We start from the raw sequence: 21,619 nt of genomic DNA, 5'->3' as shown, positions 1-21,619 counted from the left end.
AAGATGCAACAGATTATGGGGTGGGGAGCAAGAGCCTCACCACTGCAGAAGAGCGTACATTAGCCATCTGTACCTTAAGATACCGGAAAGATGAAGCTGACTGGCTGCTCTTAAACACGGGGGGAGGGCAAGTTCCCTCAGCAAAAGATAAAGGGTTGCTGGGCACAGTTCATTTCTGGAGGGAAGGATATTTTCTAGCTTGATTCCTAGAATTTTAGGAACGGGAGCTTCAAAACAAAAGCAAAGTGTAAGGGACTCAAATTTTCATATATCCACAATGAATAAACCTCCCTTAACCTCCCTGAGCTTGGCACAGCTCTGTCAGAGGAAAAGGAAAGATGGGGGCTGGAAAAGTGAATCAGATCAAAGAAATAATGTAAAGAAAAATGTGGATAAGAGAGGCAAAATGAGGAAACTCTGCCATTGTCTCAGAGCAGCCCCTGACAGACACATGCCAACTGGGTGACACTGATCTCAGCCATTCCACCTTAAAAGCTTCTGGTGGGAACTGCCTGATGTGACACAGACAAGTCTCAGAAAAAGGTCCACAAGTTAAGGGATGATCCAAAGCACAGTGCTCTGCACTGCATCTGGGCAAAGTGAGATATCACTCCCTGGGTTATCTGTCCAGGACAAAGTATCCTAGAAACACTCTGATAAACTAGGAAGAGATAGGGTTGCAATAAGTGTTACCTGAGTTTCCAGATACTCAAACGCATGGGGCTTCCTTTTGCTTTTTTTTTTTTAACAGACATATTCAAATTGGTGTATTTAATTTTCCTGCTCAAACTAGAATGCCAAGAGCCAGATGATCTCACCTACCTCAGTATTTGGACCACTGATGTCTGAAAAGGCTTCTTTTTTGTGGTCAAACTGAAACTGGCGGCTGAAATGAGTGGAGAATCACATATGCCACCAGCATGATTGCGAGAACGGCCAGTGTCATTTAGGGTTCTGGCTAAGAAACAGTCACTGGATTAATCAGAGTGGGCACAGGGGTTGGCCACCATTCTCTGTAACTGGGATTTCATCTTCCAAGCCTGGGAAGAAGCTGCCACTACATAAAACATTTCAGAGCAGTGTGCAGAGAACTGGCCAAACTAGTGGCACTGTATTCATGCAGCTGAAAGCCAAGTGTTAGTCCATGGGCTTTGTTTTGATGAGGCATGCTAAATCCAATGCTGAGGACACTACATCCTACAAGATACTGAGCAGCCTGGTCTAGAAAGCACCGAGCACATGCTTTCACACCAGCAAAAACAAAAGCACAAATTCAAACCAAAAATATTGGGTAACAGTTGCCCCATGCTGTCGCCCAGCACAAATCTCTGTGGTCTTCACTGTCTCAGCATTGGTCACAGAGGAGAGACCATCGACTTGAAAGCGACAATTTTCTTGCCATTTTCCAGTTGGTCTAATAAAAGGTATTTTGGAACCAAGAGTTCTAGTTTTTTGTATGTCTTTTTGTCTCACACCAACACGGTTACCAGGTACACCCCTGAAACATGGAAGATGCCGAATTTCAGCCGATTTTGGATTTTAAACTTCACTGCAGAACAACAAGGAAGATTTTTTACCTCCTTGCCAGCCACCTGACACCTCCAGGAAGGAATTCTACCAGATCAACACATCAAAGAGCTACTCAACACAGGCCACAAAGACTTTAGCTTCCTCTGTGCAAAAATGAAGTTTATTTCCTACCTATGAGGACTTTGTACCATCTTGTGCTGTCTACACTTTTCCAGAGCCTGATGAAGGGACTTTGATCCTGAAAGCTTGCAGAAAAAGACAATTTTCTTGCCATTTTCCAGTTGGTCCAATAAAAGGTTTCATTTTGGAACCAAGAGTTCTAGTTTTTTGTATGACATTTTCATAGGAAACTTTCACTTTATTTTTGCTGCAACTTAACAGAAATCTGAAAGAGAGGGTTTTTTTTTCCTAGGGAAGGACACTTTCTCTGTGTTAACCACTTTTGTTTATGCTGATAGCACACAAAGCACTTGGTGCGCTGCACACGCTCACCACAATGCTGCAAGTAGCACTGAACTGAAGACAGGCAGACTCCACACACAAATGCCAGGCCTGGGCTCGTGCCTGCTTCTGATAGACAACTGAGTACCAAGATGCGTCTTAAGTCTTTGGGCCAAAATGAGAGGGCATAATTAAGGTAGCATAAACCCTTAAAGCTTAGTCTACTATACAGTCAAAGCAGCACTATTCCCAATTAGTTTAGAGCTATTTATAGTCACTGATGAACATGCAAATGAGCAGAACTGTAACTTGCCAGCCTAGGAGCTGAAAGGTGGTTGTGACACGAGGCTGATGGGGTTTTTACTCAGTTCATTTTTTGGGGAATTGCTTTTCTCACAACGTTCCTCTTTCTGACCTGCATAGTCGTACCTCTGAACTTGGTCTTTGTACTCTCATGTTCTGTACATAGAGGAAGTAAGCAGCACATCAGGAAGTGGTCAGATTATTATTTTACAATCAGGTTACTAAACACGTAACTAGAACTGAAGTGCACTGAACATGTCAAATCAACTGCTGAGCTGGCTCCAAATCTGCAATATTGTTTACTCCACTAGACAGTCTTGGTGTCTTTTTTTTCAAGCAAAGCCTTTGACCTAGTTGAGTTGCAAACACCGTTGGAAGCAGGGAGCTCTGTCTTTGAAGTTTTTAATATCACTGATTTTAATTGCTTAGAATTTCAGAGAAAAAAAATCTTCAGCCTATGCCAAAGCCAGGGGTTACAGATTTAAGCTTCCAGATGGGTTTATTTTTGCCACCTCTTTGTTAAGTCTGCCCTATTGAAAGAACTGTAGCAGAATCTTAGCTAGGAAGCAGGATATTTTAGGGAGAAATCAAGTGAGAAGTTATGGAGCTGGTGTGGATAGTTAGATAACCAGTAACAATATGGAGTAACTCTGTTGAAGTCACTAGCATTTCTGGAGATTTACACTGCTGTACAAGATCAGGCTGTGGTGTATAGATTCTGGATGGACTTGTATTTTGTTTTGTGTATCTCACCTTCAGGAGATCCACACTCGTTGCCAGCTTACCTCATCTCCTTGCCCGCTGACACCAAGAAGACTCCTTTCCCATTTTCCTCAGATACTGCAAGTTGCTTGTGCTGACCCTGCAGTATGGGAAGGGTTTCCTGAGATAGTGTTTCCTGATGACTTCTGTCTAACTGCAGAGGAAGCAACAGTGGAAAGCATGATGCTGAATCTTTTAGAATATTCTGTCCTTCAACTATTTTTGAACTACTAATTTTGAGGAAGATGCAAATGCATTTTCCATTAAAGTGTGTTCTTCTGAGTATACACTGGGGCTCTCCAGATTTTTTCAAAGAGAGAAAGATGTATCAAAAATCCAAATCCGTTTTTGACTGAGTTGTTATTAGCCTTTTTCAAAAGTTTTATGTGCCAGCTCTTAGTATCTTGGAGCTTTACATTTTTTTTTGTTGTTAAACCAGGGCTTTTTAATATAAAAGAATGTCATGTAAGAGGGCAGGGTTTCTTTTATTCAGCAGAGCAGGATGCTTGGTTTAGAGTATTTTTTAATATTTAGATTATTGGTTGCAAACTTTATCACATTGGTTGTGGCCAAGGTAATTACTTGACTCTGAAATTTAATGAAGGGATGGCTTTTAATTGGATTAATGAGAACAAAACTTATCTGAGTTGGATTGATGTTTACAAGCTGCCTCCAGCCATTGTTCCCTTATTGGGTTAATGGTCTAATGCTTTTTGCAATTGCTGCCAAGTTACAAGTCTTTAAAATTCTGCCACATGGGATTTTCCGGACCTCAAAGGGACAGTGACCCTCGGGGCAGATGCAGTGCAATAGCTCACAATTACTGTCCAGATTGTGATGGGTGGCCTGCATGAAATGTGGCGTCTCTGCAGCTCCCAGCGGATGAGTATTTATGTAATAAAAAAACCCACCCCGACCACAAATGACCCCTTCATTGGACATCTTGGAGGAGAGATCAAATGAAAGCCACCAAACCACCCACTTCTGAGATTTGGTTTCACCACATCAAAGAACTTTGTTGGGCACCCTCCACCCCCTCCTTGATCCGCTCTGCAGACAAAACACAAAACGCAGCTGGAATACTCCGAAGTACCTAGTGATTTAGGAGTGCAGGGCTCAACCCCAGGCATCTAAATCCAGTTCAGATTTCAGGGGAGGCTGCAAAACAGTTTTAAAATCCCCCAAAACAACAGGTCATTTGAAAGTGTTTCTATATGGGACAAATCTGTCCCTAGGAATGGCTAGTTCAGGCCCTCTCCAAACAACATTTGATTTGAATACTGAAAACATGCTCCAACGAGTTGCAGAGGCCCTAAAAATGTGATGAATCCCTGTCACTCGGTTTTCCAGCTCCGTGGAGAAACAACCTACCGCAGCTTGTACAAAAGGTCATGCTGGAAGCCAACCCTGAACTTTAGCCCGACAACCTGATGTTGCAAGCTGTGTTTGCCTTCTGGCATCTCCTCCAGCACTGGCAGGCAGCCTGAAGCGCTGCCTTGATTTGATGCTTTGCCATTTCCGTGGGTTTCTAATTTTGCAGAACTGTCCCAGCCGTCCATGAGAGAGGAGCACAATTCTGCAGAAAGCCTTCTCGTTTGGTGCAGGCAGTGGAGCCAGCTGGTATAGCAGGTTTCCTGTTCGGTCACTGGTCCTTTTTCCTGCGGGAGAGGAAAGCTGAAGCTGTGCGGACCGGGCACTCTCCATCACTACCTGTTGTTTGCTCAGGGGAGGAGGTTGTAACAATAACCTGCTCTAACTTGTGCATGGGGTGAGCAAATGCTCCCAGGAGCTTAGCTCCACTGTTTTCAAGCTAGAAACAGCATATGCTTGAGTATTTCAAAACCAAACCAAGCCCAACGGCCCAGATTTCATTTGTGCCCTGAAAATGTGCCAAAGGCTACAGGAGCTCCAGGGAAACTTCTTGACGGCCACCAACAGGACGAGTATTTTTCAGGCTGTTCTGCAGTACTATGAATTGGCTGGTGCTCCTCTAAGCACTGAGATCTCATTAACTCTCAGGATAGGTGGCTTTTTCTGAATATTACCCAAGGTTTCTTTGCTGTCAAATGCCAGAGGAAGCCACATTTAATGTAAAAAGCATGATGAGTCCGAGGTTTGTCCGTGTGATATGCAGAGATCCTGGTTTTCTCTGTTTAAAAACTGCAAATTCTCTGGTAAAAAATAATGATTCTTGGATTTAACCCCCCCAAATCCACATTTTCCCATGATTAAAATGGAACACCACAATATATAGGTATCAGCTGAACACAATGTTCTATTGATACATTTACAATTTTAAAGCAATTTGAAGCTGACCAGGGCCTCAATCCTTATAATAAAATAAATTCTGAATTCCTACAAATTTTGGTGTTTGATTTTGTTGTATCATGGAAAATAAGAGCCCCATCTACCCCCTTTGTTCACCAGGACATGGGTCCAGCTGTGGCTGATTCTCCCCCTCCCTCCCCCATGCTGCTTTGTGGCATTGAGCAGCCCTGATATGCTGGTGCCCTGCCCCTGCCTATGCTTTTGCCCCTCACTCCCAACCCACAACCCCCCCATCCCTGCCAGTGCCCCTCATCCTTGACCCCCAGCCTTACCAGTGCCCCTCACTCCTGACCCACTGCCCTCCTAGCCCTGCTGGTGCCCCTCACTCCTGACCCAGAGCCCCTCACCCCCTGCTCCCCAGTGTGTGGGGAAGCAGGGTGTGGGCACAGGTGATGTGTAGAGGGTGTAGGGGGGCACATGCCCTGCCAAGATTTCTGTCCCCACAGCGGGGCATGAGGCTGCAGCTGGGCCAGGCCAACGCTGGGCAGGAGCTGCCTCCGTGGCCCAAGCAGTGGGACCTGGAGCAGAAGGGAGCACTGCACCACCATGGTGTGGTGGTGTGGTGGCAACTGGGGCATGGAGTTGTGGCCCAGCTGCTGCCAGGCAGGCAAGGGGCACCTTACTTTGGTGCAGTGCTCCCTCCCTTGCTGGGTCCCATCTGCTGGGCCACAGAGGTGGTGCCTGCCTGGAGCTGGTCTGGCCCCACTGCAGCCTCATGCCCCCATGTGGGTGCAGAAATCTGGGGGGAGACGTGCCTCCTCCGCCCCTCCTACACATCCCCTGTGCTCCCCCCTGCCCCACAATGTGTTGCTTGTGTAAGTCCTCCCCATGGACTTACCTGGAGGGAGCTGCAGGAGCTGCTCTCTACCATGCTGCCTGCCTGCTATGTGCATGTGTGTGCATGCACATGCATGATGCCCCCTGCATCTAGCTCTCCAGCCCCAAGCAGCTCCTTGCAGCCTGAGAATCTGAGGCGGGAAACCTGTTTCCTGTTTTTTTTTTCTCCTTTAAAGGGGAAAATCTGTGATTTTTCTCCCTTAAATGAGAAAATCTGCATTTTTCCGCAGCAAATGGAAAACCCGGATCTCTGGTGATACGTACTTTTGCTCTGCAACGCACTCCTGTAACTTGCTCCCTCTACTGAAACCTGTGCTGCAGCATTACGATGCTTCTTCCTCCCTTACGTGTGTGCACTAGTGGGGCACATGTGTGGATTCTTCTCAACCAAGTAGGTGTGCAACAGCAGCTGCCGGCCTGTAATGGCTGTTTTGAATGACCAGCAGGGCTGCTCTGGACTCCATTTGATAAAGAAACCTTATCTCGGGGCTTCTCAGCACAGCTTGTGCCTTGCAAACACTAGTGAATGGAGTGCCGGGCTGTGACTCAGGAGACTAGAAATTTCTCATTCTGCTCCTGGCCTTGTTGGAGGATCTTAGGCAAATAACATTCTCACGGAGCACCTCCGTTTTCCCATCGGTAGAATGGGAACTGACCTCCTTTGTAAGGTGACCATAGATCTCCAGATGGGAAATGCTAGGTAAGGGCCAACTGGTATTATATTGCTTTGAAACTGGTATAATTATATTGATACCACTCTTAATGTGGATACAATGATCTGGGAAAAAACTTTGCTAGCATTAGGGACCTTTATACTAGTTAACTGGATGCAACACACAGGGATGCATCCATGTAACTGCCTGCAGCAGAATCCTCATACCCCTTAACATGTGTTTTTAAATTAGTACAAGAACTGGTGCATGTGCATGTAGCCAGGCCTCAGGGTTCAGCTCCTCAAGTAAAGAGGCCTCAGTGCACTAAATCAATGTGTGGTGGGACATGCAGGGACCTTGGATATGGCAACTTAGGGTGACCATATGTCACCTTGCTCCTGCACAATGGCAGTGGTGACTGCCCACCTGGTGCACCATGCCACTCCACCTCCACGCCGGACTCCAGCCTGGGACTTTTGACAAACTGGCCGGGACCGGTTTATGGAATTAGAGAGTGTCCCAGACAAACCAGGATGTATAGTCACCCTACTTAAAGGACTTCTTGAACTTGGGAACCTGTCCAGCAACACCTTTCTCCAATAGCTTATTGACAGATTCCATTAATTGATTTAAAGGGACCATTAGACGATCTAGTCTGAGAACTTAGCATAACATAAGCCGAAGATTTCATCCAGTTACCCCTGTACTGAGCCCAGCGAACTTCTGTTTGACAATTGTTTCTATGGCTTCTTGGCTTGTACGGTGAAGTTTTCATCAGCATCACATTCAGCTCTGCTATGCCCTTTATCAACAGCACAGCGGATATCTAACAGGGGTGAAAAGATAGACCATTCTGAAAATAACAGCAAGAGTAGCCAGTAAAATATTTTCCAAACCATCTCACTTGTAAATAGGTAAAAGGGCATTAAAGTTGGGTCATCTGGATTGTCTCTTACTTTAACCTGAGCATCTGGGGAGCTGTATATTGCAAAGATCTTACTGTGCCAGCACTTTGAATGTGGAAATTGTGGTCAGGAATTCTGACCATGGAATGACTATAGGCTCAGGCCAAATAACAGCAGCGCTTTGTAGCTAGGCCCCAATCCAGGTAAAGATCTGTTTAACTTTCACTTCCAGGCATTTGTAAACATTAACACATTTATGAAGAAACCCACATCTTTGTTTGGTGAGTATTACCGCCCTAACATTTAGAAAGTGAACAGACACTGAAAGGCTATACAACATGCCAGAATTATAGAGAATTGCTGGTCTGGGAGTCCAATCCCTAATAGCCCCATCTCTCTCTGAAGCCTGATACATCCCAATGCACCAACATCTGATACTTTTGATATTATGGTACCCAAAACCAGTTTGCCAATCTGGCATAAATAAATGATATTTGCATGAGCCTTTCACATTGTAATAGAAAGAGAACTGATTTAAGAGATAATGGCTGCGTTTACATGAGACGCTGACTACACAGTTGTTACTGCACAGTCGTTTAGTACTTGTACAAACAAGTACTAAATGACTGTGAAGTAACCAAAATTACTGCGCAGTAGCGTCATCAAATGGCTCTTTTGTGATGTTATTTGTGCAGTAGCTCGTTACTACTGTGCAGTCGCATTGTGTCACGCTTCCTCTCATGTAACGCTACTGCACAGTAGTAATGAGCTACTGCGCAGTTAGTGTCTTGTGGAGACACAGCCAAGGACTAGAAAAAATACAGAAGGAAAATGTTCCTAGGAGAAACCCAGATCATCAACATCAGTAAAGAGCAAGACTAAATTTTATATTAATTTATTTTTTTTTAAAAAAAGGAACAGGGTTTTATGTGCAAATATATACAACAAACATCACAATGAAACAGCAGGAAGAGAGACTCACTCCTCTCTAATTAATGTTATTCCTTCAGAATAGAGATGATTATTTTAATGCTCTCTCTCATATTTACAAATACAAAAAGTGTAATGCTTCATTCTGCACAAGAAACAGGTTTTGTTCCATTAGAACAAAAAATATTCTGGCTTTTAAATTGCAAAAGTCTCTTATTTTGGTGGCTTTTTATTTTTATTTTTTTTATTTAATAAACCTGAGCAACTCTGCAGAACAGGGGAACAAAGAAAAAAGGCATTGCCCTGTGCTTCATTCTGATCACAGCATCTGATGGTCTTGTAATTACCCAATGAATTATTGAAAAGGAATGCAATTCCAAAATTGACATCTATTAAAGAGTTATCAGCAGAGACGAGGGGCCACCAGACTCTTCTCAGAAGTGAGTTGATTGAAAACATCAGTCGAGTTAGATGCATATTGAGATTTCTCAGTTAAAATACTTGTTTCTCTCTTAGGTTTTTAATGCTATTGCTGATGATCACAATGGGTTCAGAAATAAATGAAAAGGATATTCCATCTTGATGAGGTAAAGAGACTTGCTCCCTGCAGCTCTTTGCCCAAATGGGTAATAGCATGAAGACTATGTAGCATAGAGCCAAAAACATCATGTTGGCTTAAGCTCCAATTCACTAAGGGACTTAAGGTTTGCTGAAATGTAAGCTTGTGCTTACATTTTTTCTTGTTCAGTGGAAAAGGTGACTAACTTCAAGCAGATGTTTGAGCCTTTGAAAGAAGAGTCACCTTGCTCTGTTTGGCTATAGAGATTTAACAAACAACGGTCTAAATCTGCTGTCTTTACGCAGGTTAATGGGAATTTTAATTAAGTAAAAACAGCAGGATTTGGCCCAAATGTTCACACTGAAGAATTAGAAATGTCACGGTCAATCCTGTTTCAATGTTGCTGGTTCTCAAAGGCATTTCAATTCATACGAGCAAAGACGTACAAATAGCAGCTTCGGAGCCACACAGGGCTGGCCGGCTGGAACCATAGCACTCAGGCCAAATAAAAGGAGACGCGGGGGAAAAACAGCCTTCCTTGTCCCCATGGCTTGGGCTCGCTACAGCCTGGTGTACCCGACAGCTCGGAAAAATCCAATGGATTGACTCAACATTCCCAACATGGACCTCTTGTCTCAGGGTAACCACACGGCCTGAAACAACTTCGCTCGTTTACTTTCCACATCCTCGTTCTGCCAAACTCTGTCCAAAGGCTTTACCAGGCTACATTTTTAATTAAACACCAACAACGACAAAAATATTAGGGCTGTCTAATGCTTCCCTCGTCTTTACGTAAGGAAATGAGAGTTGCTGGGTAAGGCACTACAGAAAGTCACGGGCAGGAAACACCTGAAGTAGATTCCCATATTAGAAGACAACAGCTATAAAAGAAACTCCATCCCCACTCAATGCCCACAAGGTTGCTTCATCTGGAGCTGCACCTTGCTCTTTAGCGGCAGTCTTGATCATTTTAAAATAAATAAATAAAAATACCTAATGACTAAAGTGGGGATGTTCATTTGGGGGCCCACAGGCCACATGCAGCCTGCAAGAGGTCATTGTATGGCTCTTGGGCTCCTACCCGGTCTCCACTGCCCCTATTGCTCCAGCTGCAGCAGCTGGGGTCTCCAGGCTCCCCCTCCCTCCCTTGGCTTTTGATTCCCACTCCTGCCCAGGGGGCAGGACAGTACAACGCACCATGATGGGGGAGACCGTGGTGCTGTGCATTGATGGAGCGGAGGTGGGGACAGCTCTGGACTAAATAATTCACTCTCAGTGAAGACAGGTCCAGGGAGCCTTGGCTGGGCTCTCTCCATAGCCAGCAACTTCTCAGTCTAGATACGTTTTCAGAGGGGTCACTGTTGAAAGCTAAATCCATTTCTGGGTGCTAGTCACAGTTTCCCCTTCCTCACTGGCTGAGGAAAATAGTAATGAAATAAAGGCTCCCTTCCTTTCTGTACCATCTTGTTTCTCACTATTGGATCATAACACTTCAGAGAGTTTTTTTGACACTGTAGCACCACATTACAATGCTGTAGTCACTGCAACTAATAGAATAGCTGGATTGCCCAGAATAGAAGGGGCAACTGTATTTGGACTGAAATTTTTAACAATAACAGGTTAATACAGAAAGTTACTGTGAAAAAAAACAACCCTTTTTGTCACACCGTTAAATTCTCTATTCAAATAAAAAGGAAAAACCCAGCTGCTTACAAAGGCACATGTTTCACTGTGATCTGGGAGCGGTCAGCAGTGCTTTTAACATTCACTGAAAAACAACTACTTGTATTACATTTAATGTAGTTAATGCTAGTGAGATACTGGATGAATCGAAAAAAAGGATCCTCACACTTCAGTTTTTGGATAAAAACTGAAGGTTAAAAGCAGCATTGCTGCTGATTGGTGAGTTGAGGGATGCTAGGATGCCAGTGCTACAAGGAGGTACAATTAAATTACTGAGGGACTCACTTGGGGGGCCTCAGATAACTAGATCTAGCATTTCAGGTTCACATCCATTTAAAGAAAATAAAAGCTCTTTAGACACTAAGCTCTTGAACAGTCCTTCAGTGCATCTGTCTGTGGTTAACGATTCCAGAAAATAAATAATAAAAGCCAGGGCAAGAAAACTGTTCCTTACTTTTCTTTAAAAAAAATCTCATTTTCTGCACTAGAGGACTTCTCACATCAGAGGACAACATAGTCCAATGCAACATACAATGGTTTATATTTAAATTTAACTTTAAAATTGACGAGAAGTTATGCTATCACCAGAGATTTGGGGACGGGAGTAGTGCCGCCTTGTGGGATTGCACTTTCTTTGACTTGTCCTTTCCACTGCTCCATAATGGTCTTTCAACACTCACCAGGTCATTGCTTGTGTTGGCTACACTCTGTGTGCTGAAGTATACACAGAGCAAGTTCAGTGACGGATCATTTACACTGGCTGGCAACTTGACCACCTCTTCAAACTGAAGGGAATAATTTGGGGCCCAAAGGCAAAACTCTCAATCCGTTCCCGTCCCTGCAGAAATGTGCTCCCCATGAGTGGGTGGCTGCAGACCTGCTATGTGAGCTTCTCCTGCCTCTCATGGAGCAGAACAGTAAGGCAGGTCAAAGATTTCCCATTTTCTAAGCTGTTTTTCAAAGGAAAACAGGGTTTGCAGTGAACTAGAATATTCAGAAAAAGTATCTGGCCACAAACTTTTAGTTTTCAATTTTTTGGGGCAAAGACCACATTTTCTGCAGCAACCACCCCTTTCCATGTTTCTAATCAACCCTTACCCAGGGCCATTTGTGCTGGTAGATATGAATGCATGATTTGCCCCAAAGCCAATAAATGCACAGGCAACTCTCTTACAGTCATTCTTGCTCCAGGTCCAGTCATCACTCAATCTCAAATGTGTTTTTGCTTTAGAGATGCAGCAAGGGCTGCAAATGCTCCAGCTACCTTGAGGTAGGAGAGAAGGGCATTCCTGTTAGCTAAGCTGCTCTCAGAGTCAGGACAAGGGAGCCATAGCTCTAAGCTTTTCTGTGGACCCATATGTTTGGCAGTAATGCAAAAATGAGGGTAGCATAAAATATATAGAGTAAGAACCCAAAAATAATGTCAGAGTAATTTCTCTGAGGCCATTTTCTGTTGCCGCAGTTTAGTAATTCAACATTTTTGGATGACAATTTGCAGTATTGTAGTGTGACAGTAGCAGGTCTGAGAAGGGAGGAAGTGAATCTGGAACCAATCTGAAGAAGATCCCTCAGAAAAATCTGCTTCTGTAGTCCCTGCTTCTCCCAGTAGGCCCGTTAGAGCAACTGGAATTGTTTGCATAAGGAAATATTGCAAAGCCACATCTAGAGCTGGGTGATGAATGGGGACTGTATTTATTGTATCTGAACTGCCTGTGTGCATCTAAAAGTAAGGATTGTAAGCAAACTTATCAAACTGAACACATTATAAACGTACACTGATTTGATCCTGAGATAGTGCCCATTGCAAATGCCAAAGCTGATAAGCTTCCTGAAAACAGGTGTTTCACACTGCATACGTGTATTAGGTTTCTGTCTTATACGAGCAGAGCTGCAAGCCAAACAAAACACCCTCCCTCATTATTACCTGATAACCTGATTCACATTGCACTTCCTGTCTCATTCGATAGCTATCATTGGCCTGATGACTGTTACCAGGAATTCTGATTGCATTTCTTCTTTTGCAGTTCAGGCAAAAACATTCTTAGTGTTTTGCCAACCCTTCCAAAACTTGCAGAAGCAGGCTCACTGCTTCCCTTTTTATTTTTTTGGCCAGCCAAGAATCATGTGTCCGCAACTTCCTGCCAGAGGAACCACTGCACTGTGCTGAAGAAACTCCTGGAACTAGGAAGAAACTATCACCAGTTACTGGATGGGAAGGTGAACCACAACAGACAGAAGAAATCCAACGTGATGAACATCAGTCTGGAGTTTCGGAAACCATGCATTCCAGTTCCATTGGTGCAAAGACCTATTTATAGTCACTCGGAGTCAAACATTTTATGCTGGGATGGGCAGGAGAGAAATATGTTCCAAAAATTGCTTAAACGTTGCATAAAAAAGTTCTGCTTTTTATTGTTTCGTTTTTTTAGCCCTTAGTTGAGTAGTCACCAAACTCTGTCAGATGCCAGATGCTATAAGCAGCCTTAGCACCTGCAGTATTTGTAAGGATATCAAAAAATAGCAACAAGGAGTTACACAACACAGGGAGAAGGAGGCGCTAGCTAGATTAATGCAACATGTAGTGGCATTTTTTTAACATCAAGGGGGTGTCTTGTCTGAGGGTCATGCCATTAAACTGTACCATGTAATTTACTGGCAAAGGGCAGTGAAAAAAAGTAATGTGGTACTTTAATAATCTCTGAACCACTCAGTCATCATGCTATGTCCAGCTAAATTCAAAGCTTTTCCCTTAAAAATGCGGTTCCTGCAAAGATGGCTGCAATCTTGCACTCCATTTGTCTCTGAACGTTGCTGTTGTAGCTCCTTCGTTTGCAACATGGGTCCAGTTCAAGTAAAGTGTAAGCCCCAAGCTTCTTTTACACTTTAGATTGCCTCTCGTCTGTCCATTCCTGCTTAGTGTTCTGTAGTGCTTGAGTCTTCTGTTCATCCACTTGGACGTAGTCTACTCTCTGCTCCTCAGAGAGAAAAGGTTTCTGTGGGAGAGGAAGAACACAGTTTTATAATGGAGAACTGGCTTTTTTCTGCTCCTCTTTTCCATTCTTCCTTGGTTGCCTCACTTGACATAGATGAGTGCAGTGAGATCAGCATTGCTTTACAGCCTGTTTTAGACAGAACCGTCCCTCTGCCACCCTGTCACCCAACCCAGCCCAGAGAGAGATGGAAACATGTTCTACCGACTCTACCCAGAACAGGGCTAATTGTGCTCTTGCTTTCTTTAGGATCCTGCTAAAGGGGATGGCCAGATGAATAAATGTGAACCCTACGAGAGTTTAAGCTGAGAGTTTAGGCTTAGAATCCTGAGATCTATTGTCCCCAAGAAGCATTAACGAGATGGGTGATGGAAATGCTATGGAGGAAACAAAATGGGCAAGACAGGCTGTGTACTTCATAGTCAATTTATCTGCACTGCATCTCTTTTGCTGTCTTCGGCCTTGCTCTGCAGAGCAGGCATCTTATCTTTAGTGTCTCTCAGGAACCACTGAGGAACATGGCTGGTCCAATCTGAATCATAATTTTTTTTTTTTATTTTGCCATTTGACAAGATATTGTATAATTTTCTTCCGGGACTCTGCTGTGGGTCAGAGTCACATTGCAGAGTCACTGCAGTTGGAATCTGTGAGAAAACTGGCAGAGGCTTTGTGGGGACGGATGTATCAGCTGGGAATGAAAGAAGAGCTTGGAGAGTTCAGACAAGCACTGACAAGCTTACCCACACGCTCTTACTATCGTGCTTTCTAGTGGCGGTCATACGCCCACTGGTGAACTCATGTTAATGGCATCCCAGGAAATCATGACAATGATACCCCTGTCATAATTTCAGCTTTGGTAGTATTGAGACTATAATGAATGCAATCAACTGGAAAAACTTGACTGATCTCATTGTATGCAGGGTAACCAGAAGTGAGAGCCTGTCTTGCCTTCCCTCCTTAGATCAACAGACCACAATGACATGGGTGCTTCGCAAGATGATTCATACCTTCTGTACGGGGGATGGGGAAGCAGAATTAAAATCCAGTGCTAAATAATCAAGGTTGGACTTCCTTGTCCATGGAAAAGCACCACTGCATGGAGAGGTTGCCTGTTTGTGCTCCTGCTGTGGAACGAGAGAAACTGTTAATGAGTAACCTAGAAGTCTTCAGACATCACCGTCAAAGGGAAAGGGCTGGACTGTGAAGTAACATTCCTAATCCAGCCATGTGCAAAGCAGGGGGCCATGGTCCAAATGTACCCATCAACTAATTGCAGAGTCTAAGCAATGGCTAAATACATGATTGTAAAAAGAAAGCAGAATTTAAGGAGAAGAGAAAAAAATAGAATAAAAAAGACAAGGTGGGGGGAAGAGAGAAATTTAAGTACCCTTATTCTGGATAATTCTGGTAATATAACAAAACTAGGCATGATTTTCATTCTGATTCACCATGTTTAAACATGGTGTGTGTGTGTGTGTGTGTGTGTGTGTGTGTGTGTGTAAAAAACCAAAGTCAGACCTAAATGCAATTTAGAATTATGGAAAAGTAGTGCTGGAAGGGACCTCAAGAGGTCACCTAGTCCAACTTCTTGCTCAAGGCAGGGTCTTCCCCATCAGATTCATCTTACTCAGCTGTTTAATCTAGTCGAAACCAACAAACATTCTAGAAGTTCGGGGCAATGACGATGGTGCTGGCTCATGTGTGGCAATTAAATTATTAAAATGAGGGGAGAGTCACAGATGACCACAAACATGCAGGAGATTTTAGAGTCCTAAAAATGAAAAACGGAGCGTGATTATGAACACAGCTGGTATGAACAGCCAAAGTACAAATTTGGATCTGGATGAAGTTTGGGAAGAATGAAGTGCTGGGGAGATTGGGGAGGCCTGAGACCAGGATTTCTGTTTGTCATGGCTAGTTTTTAAAAATTATTTGTGAAGATATAGACCCCAAAATACACATAGAAAACTGGCCCTTTCAGGCTTTGGGTCTGCAACCAAATCTGGAGGGGCTGACTCAAATCTAGGGATTCCAGACTAACTCCCACCTGGAATTCCTGTTCCCACCTGGCCCCATTCAAGAAAATGAATGAATGAAGTAAGGGTGTTCTTGTTTTAGGTCATGAGAAGTAGGGTTAGTGTGAATGGCCAAAGCAGAAGAAATAGGAGGCATTAATGGCAGTTCTGTCTCTATACAACATTTGGTATGGGTCTTTAGGAAGTGCACTAAAGGCTTTCTGTCATTTCCTAGGAGATTCTGCAGAGGATTCTTCTCGAAGGTGAAAAGACTTCATTTTCTTTTGCTTTTCATGAGTTCTCATGTAAATATGCCTGATCTCTGCAATCTCTTGGAACTGCTCTGCCGCATTTGTGAGGGAGCAGCTGGATTCTGTGGAGCAGTAAAAGGGCTTCCCTTATCTGCTTGTAAATTGGACCCAGTGTTTTTAGTTCAAAGCCATTTGATATATATATTTTGTGAAACAGGGCAACGGACAAATTTGCTGAACGTTTTTCTTAGAAAATGAACTTCTGCATTCTCCGTCCTTGCAACAAAGCAGAATAGAGCAAAAGATAGCTGTGTGAAAATGAAAATTACCATATGAATGTAACATTCTTCCTCTTCTCCGGAAACTGAATTGGCACATGGTCTTGCTGAATTAATACCGTCTCTTTCTGGAGAGAGAAAGCTCATTCGATTGCTATGAAGAAAAACACAGGAGAGGTTAAGGAAGCATCTTACAGATGCTCTGAAATGGAGCCAAAGCCTGACATAGTCCATATGGTGAATAAACCAAGTCTAATGCTGCTGCCTTTATAGACAGGACATCCAAAAACATTATTTAGTTAGAGAGCGAGTCATAGTCACATTAATATCAGAGTGGATTTTTTTATTTCTTGGGTTTATCCTGCTTGTTGTCATGCCATAACTCAGCAGGAGGCACTGCAGCAATTGTTCTGCAAGTAGCACAAATGGAGGCAGACATCATCTGTGTAATATGCACTGATGGAGCAGTTACTTTGTTGTATGGGTACCAACATTTCTGAGACTGAAATGAATGAATCAGCTACTGTAGCTGCAAGCAGAGCAACTTGGCCGGCTTTGAAGGCAGCATAAACACGTGCTGTTATCCGTGCCTTGGCAATGTCTGCAGCCCAGACATCTTTTAAAAGAAGAGTTTAGCTGCTAATTTAACCTTTTAGAAGAAGAATTTAGCTGCTAATTTAACCACCAAAATCGGTTTAATGAGTTGCTGCAAACTGTAAATGTTGGTTGCAAGTACAGTTAGTTACAGTAAATTACATGCAGCATAACCAAGGTTACCAAAACAGCAACTGCTTTGGTTTTTCACTTTGCCAATTCTGGATGAATCTGAACTCTTTTTGGGTGTCTTGTATATCAAATACTGTGTAAAATGTATCGAACCCGCAATGCTCCTATTCCCTGTAGGTTCCATGCAGCAGCTCAGTGTATTTGTATGAATTAATCATAGCATTTTAGCAAGGATGCTCATGAGGCAACTACCTGTGGAATTCCTCAATATACAAGTCATGTCCAACAGCATCGAAGGGGTTAACTGGAATGCTAATTTGAAGTTTGGGGAAGATTTTGACTGCAAGTACCAGGTCACCTGTTCTCCTTGTGTGGCAGCCTCCGCATCTCTAGGAAGGAAGTCTTTTGTTTGAATCCCTGACAAGTAAGCAGTGGGGACACATTTGAGAGCCTACTGGAACAGCACAGTACACTGAAAGGTTGCTGTTGTCTGCACTGGCAGGTGTGGGAATCCTGAGCTCACCTACATATTTTCAAAGGGAGGCTGTCAAGTCCCTTCAAGTTCTTCTCATGAGCTTTGGGAATCGATCCTTCCCATTATCCATGCCAGGCTCTGACAACATGCAAGTTTGATGTCACCGAATTACCGGCTGTTCCTCTCTTTGGAGCCCACTGATAGCCTGACTTAGTGTTGTCTTGGCTGTGAGGCCAAAAGCAATCTCTCTCCCTTTTAAAAAAAAAATATTTCAAGGGCCAAATCAGTTTTGAATTCTATTGGGCAAAGCCCAATAGTCAAGTTCCAAATTTTGACTGAGCAAAGCTCATTCATTCAAGTCTGTGGCTCTACCACTGGGCAACTATCCTCCCTCGCAGACCCACCAGTCTTGGGCTTTGGATACTCCCCAAATCTATGGCAGGCCTCCTACATGCAAGGCCCAAGCCCGGAGGCTTTGGAGTTCATATGCCCCATAGTTTTGCTTGCTTCTAGCCAAAAAGCCAATCAGTAAGCCAGGGGGAAGCATGAACATAGTCCCCTATTGCTACAAAATTGTGCAGTCAAGTTGCCTAGAATGCAAGGGACAGGCTTCACCTTGGGAAACAACATTGGTTTTTTTATATCTATATATCTATATATCTCTCTATACACGCACACACACACACACACACATATATTTCATTTCAGGAGGCAAATCAGTTCTGAATTCACTTGGGCAAATCCCAAGTCAAGTTCCAAATTTTGACTGAGCAGAGCTCAATTATTCATTTGACTGAGCAGAGCTCTGTGTGGCTGTACCACAGAGCAAGCACCCTCCTTTCCAAATCCATCAGTCTTGGGCTTTGGATACGCCTCAGATCTGTGGCAGGCATCTGATGTGCAAGCCCTGGGCCCAGAGACTCTGAGGTTCAGATACTCCCTAGTCTTGCATGCTGTAAGCCAAAAAGGCCACGGAGCAATCCAGGGGGAACACAAGAAACCAGTCCCCTATTGCCACAAAATTGTGCAGTCAAGTTTCCTGCATTTGGGAAAGCTTGCAGGGGTCAGCCTACCTGGAGTGCAAGGGACAGGTCTCACCCTGGAAAAACCAACTTGGTGACCGTGGGATCTCTCCTGCCAGGTCTACCCTACTTGCACTGATTATAGATCAGAGTCAGGAACAGAGCCTGAGCTTCTGTATGGCTGTGCAGGTCCTCAAGCTAGCCAGCTCTTCCCATTACTTAAGTTTTCCTTCTCTTTGCCCTCTTCTGTCTCAATATAGATGACTGCTCCCTTTGGGAAAAAATAAAGGGCACGAGGGCTTCAAACATCCTGGCAGCCATGCCAGAGTAGAGATTAACCCTACCCTGCCAATAATTTATATAAAGGGACTTCAAAAAAGACAATCCCACTTGGAGGATGCCCTAATTTGCAAGAGATCCATCCTGCAGGATTCCTCACAGCTGTTGGAAGCACATTGTGTGCTCGCTCTCTGTCTTTGAAGGGAACCGTTTTTTTGTTATGACAGCAAATGCTTGTGAAATGCTAGATGGACCCTGTGGAATTTGCATAGCGTGTTTGTTCACAGGCTTTGCCAACAAACTATTCCTTGCAGAATGCAGTAAGTTATTTATAACTCTGCTTCCCAACGTCAATGATTATAAAAGTTTTCACGTTGGGTTTCCCATCCACTTACTAAGGCACAGTCCTGGTCATGGGCTGCTCCCGGATTGTGGTAAGGTTCCTCAGGTCCAGCGGTGGGGGTCGGGCTGAAAGTGCATACAAAAGGGGTTAGAATTAAAACAAAAAAGAAAAAAGGGGCTGCTAATGGTTCTCATAAATTAAACTCTGGTCACAAAATCCAGCATAGTTAGGGAGCAAGAAATGAGCAGGGAACCTCAGGTAACATAAACAATCTCAACCAGATAGGAATCCCTTTGGATTCTCAGTTTGGTTACACAGAAGAGAATCTGTTCAAAATTATATTCAGAAAATCTTGTGGATCACTTGAATCAACCCTGCATATATTACAATGGGCCGTAGGAGAACTGACTTCCCCCACAAAGATTAAAAATATGCCTCAGCTTTGATCAATACACAAGGCCTGCAAGGGTAAGGGTCTAGTTACTGCCCTGGGGATCTTATCGGCTGCCAGTATTTTCTGGGATGTGGACAAATTCCATGTGGAGAATGGACTGGAACTATCAACTGCTTGCATACTGGTAATATATTCCCATCACTCACCTGCTGGATTTGAACCAGAATCTAGAGGGTACAAACCACATAACTTGACTATTTCTCTGAGGCAGCCCCTTCCTTTTTACCATGCTAGTCTGGATTGAAACATGGAAGGTAACACTTTCTCTATTGCAGGGGTGTAGATTAGCCAGATACAGCCTCTGTTGCCATATGATCTGGTCTGTGGGTCTCTAGACCAATCCCACATACACATGGTGCACGCACCAGCCTTGTCCCCGGCCATGCATGCTTCATGTGGGCTGGATGTGTTGTCCTGTATGCTGCATGCAGCATAGGGGGTCAGTCCAGGGTCTGTGCTACTTGTGGTGCCTGTGCAGGACTGGCTCTGCGTGCTGGCTCTGGAACTGGTCTGGATCAGGCCATGTTGGAGCCAGTGCATAGGGCCAGTCTGGCAGGATAATGAAAGCAGGATGTGCCCCATGCTGGCCACTTGTGCCATGTGCTGCACTGCAGCTGGTGCAGCCTATGTGCCACAAGGAGCATGTTCTGGCCCTGGGGCTTACTATGTATGCAGCCGGACCTGGTGCTGCATGCAGCTCAGGGGGTCCAGGGTGAAGTTGGCATGCAGAGCCCTGCCAGACTGGCCCTGCATACTTGCTCTGGCATGCACGGGCAGCCCAGAGACAGATCCAGACTGTTCTCAGAGCCAGTATGCAAGGTCGATCTGGCAGGTCATGGCAGACAGACTGCACTCTGGACCCCCTGAGCTGCGTGCAGTGCTGGGTCCATTCTGTGCTGCTTGCAGCACATGGGCTAAACCCAGTGCCACGCATGCTGCTCATGGCACAGGGGGTTGGTTCCAATGTGGTCTGCATCCAGGTGCAATGGCCCTCATCTGGCCCACAGAGCCTGCTCTGTAATAACGTCAAATATTTGCATTTGAAAGTGCCTCCTCCCTTCTATGCATTCAAGGGGAGACAGACTGGATTACATCTGGATTACAAACGTGGAACTCTTATCTGCAAGTATGGCCACTACTTGGGAATAAATGTGACAACCTTTAACCCACTCCAGAGCATGTCCCAAACTGGAGGGTACTCCAAGCCCATGGCATATCAGCCTGCATACACATTAAGAAACTAAGCACTGTAGGGGGGAAACCAGAAACAACACCTGTTTTGGATTCCCTTGGCACAACCTGAGAAAACCTGTGGGACCAGAAAGGCTTTCTCTCTTTTCTCTTAACTAGGTAATAACCTGAGTAGGATTTGGCCCATTCATCAATGGGCAACATTACTTGTGGGAATCAGGTAAGCAAAATGGAGGCCAAATGTAAATCTCTTAGCTGATTACATCTGCATATGCCCTCTGGCTCAGAGAAAGTAGCTTGTGTCTGGCAACTCAAGCTGAGGCAGTGTGGGAAGGAGAAGTTCTGTTTCCACAACATCACCAGCTCCCCTAGGGTCCTAGAGAAGTCCCCACCATTTTCCTCCATTCATGGGGAGAGGCAGACTCCACAGGTCTTAGCCACACTCTCACAGACCATCATGGCAAAGCAGTGCAACTTGCTTTGCTCTCCCATCAGTTGAATTCTGTCTCTGCATACTACAGCTCCTCAAGGAGCCCTGCTGGTCGGAGAAGAAGGCAGTCCCAGTGGCCAAAGTCACTGCCACTGTGACTCTTATGTGCGAAGATGTATCTGCCCTGCAGTGAGTCCTCCAACTGTGTGTGTGAACTGGAGGGAACAGAGATGC

The 21,619-nt window shown here is 44.4% G+C and overlaps 1 protein-coding gene across 1 annotated transcript in view; it reads right to left on the bottom strand.

Moving 5' to 3' along the window:
* Window positions 1-8,683: 8,683 nt before the first annotated feature.
* GAB3 (GRB2 associated binding protein 3) overlaps window positions 8,684-21,619 on the bottom strand; it is a 107,922-nt gene continuing 94,986 nt past the window's right edge. The window contains exons 7-10 of the mRNA XM_090061054.1: window positions 19,363-19,435; window positions 16,517-16,619; window positions 14,929-15,045; window positions 8,684-13,924 (exon numbers count right to left, since the gene is read on the bottom strand). Of these exons, the coding sequence (XP_089917180.1) occupies window positions 13,808-13,924; window positions 14,929-15,045; window positions 16,517-16,619; window positions 19,363-19,435 (410 nt within the window). The 3' untranslated portion in view covers window positions 8,684-13,807. The remainder of the gene's footprint in view (window positions 13,925-14,928; window positions 15,046-16,516; window positions 16,620-19,362; window positions 19,436-21,619) is intronic.

This window comes from Crocodylus siamensis, chromosome 8 (genome assembly GCF_052110815.1).
Source record: "Crocodylus siamensis isolate JL-2025a chromosome 8, ASM5211081v1, whole genome shotgun sequence".
Classification (NCBI taxonomy): domain Eukaryota; kingdom Metazoa; phylum Chordata; order Crocodylia; family Crocodylidae; genus Crocodylus; species Crocodylus siamensis.
Note: the sequence above shows the minus strand (reverse complement) of the source record. Positions and strands in the feature narration are given on the sequence as shown.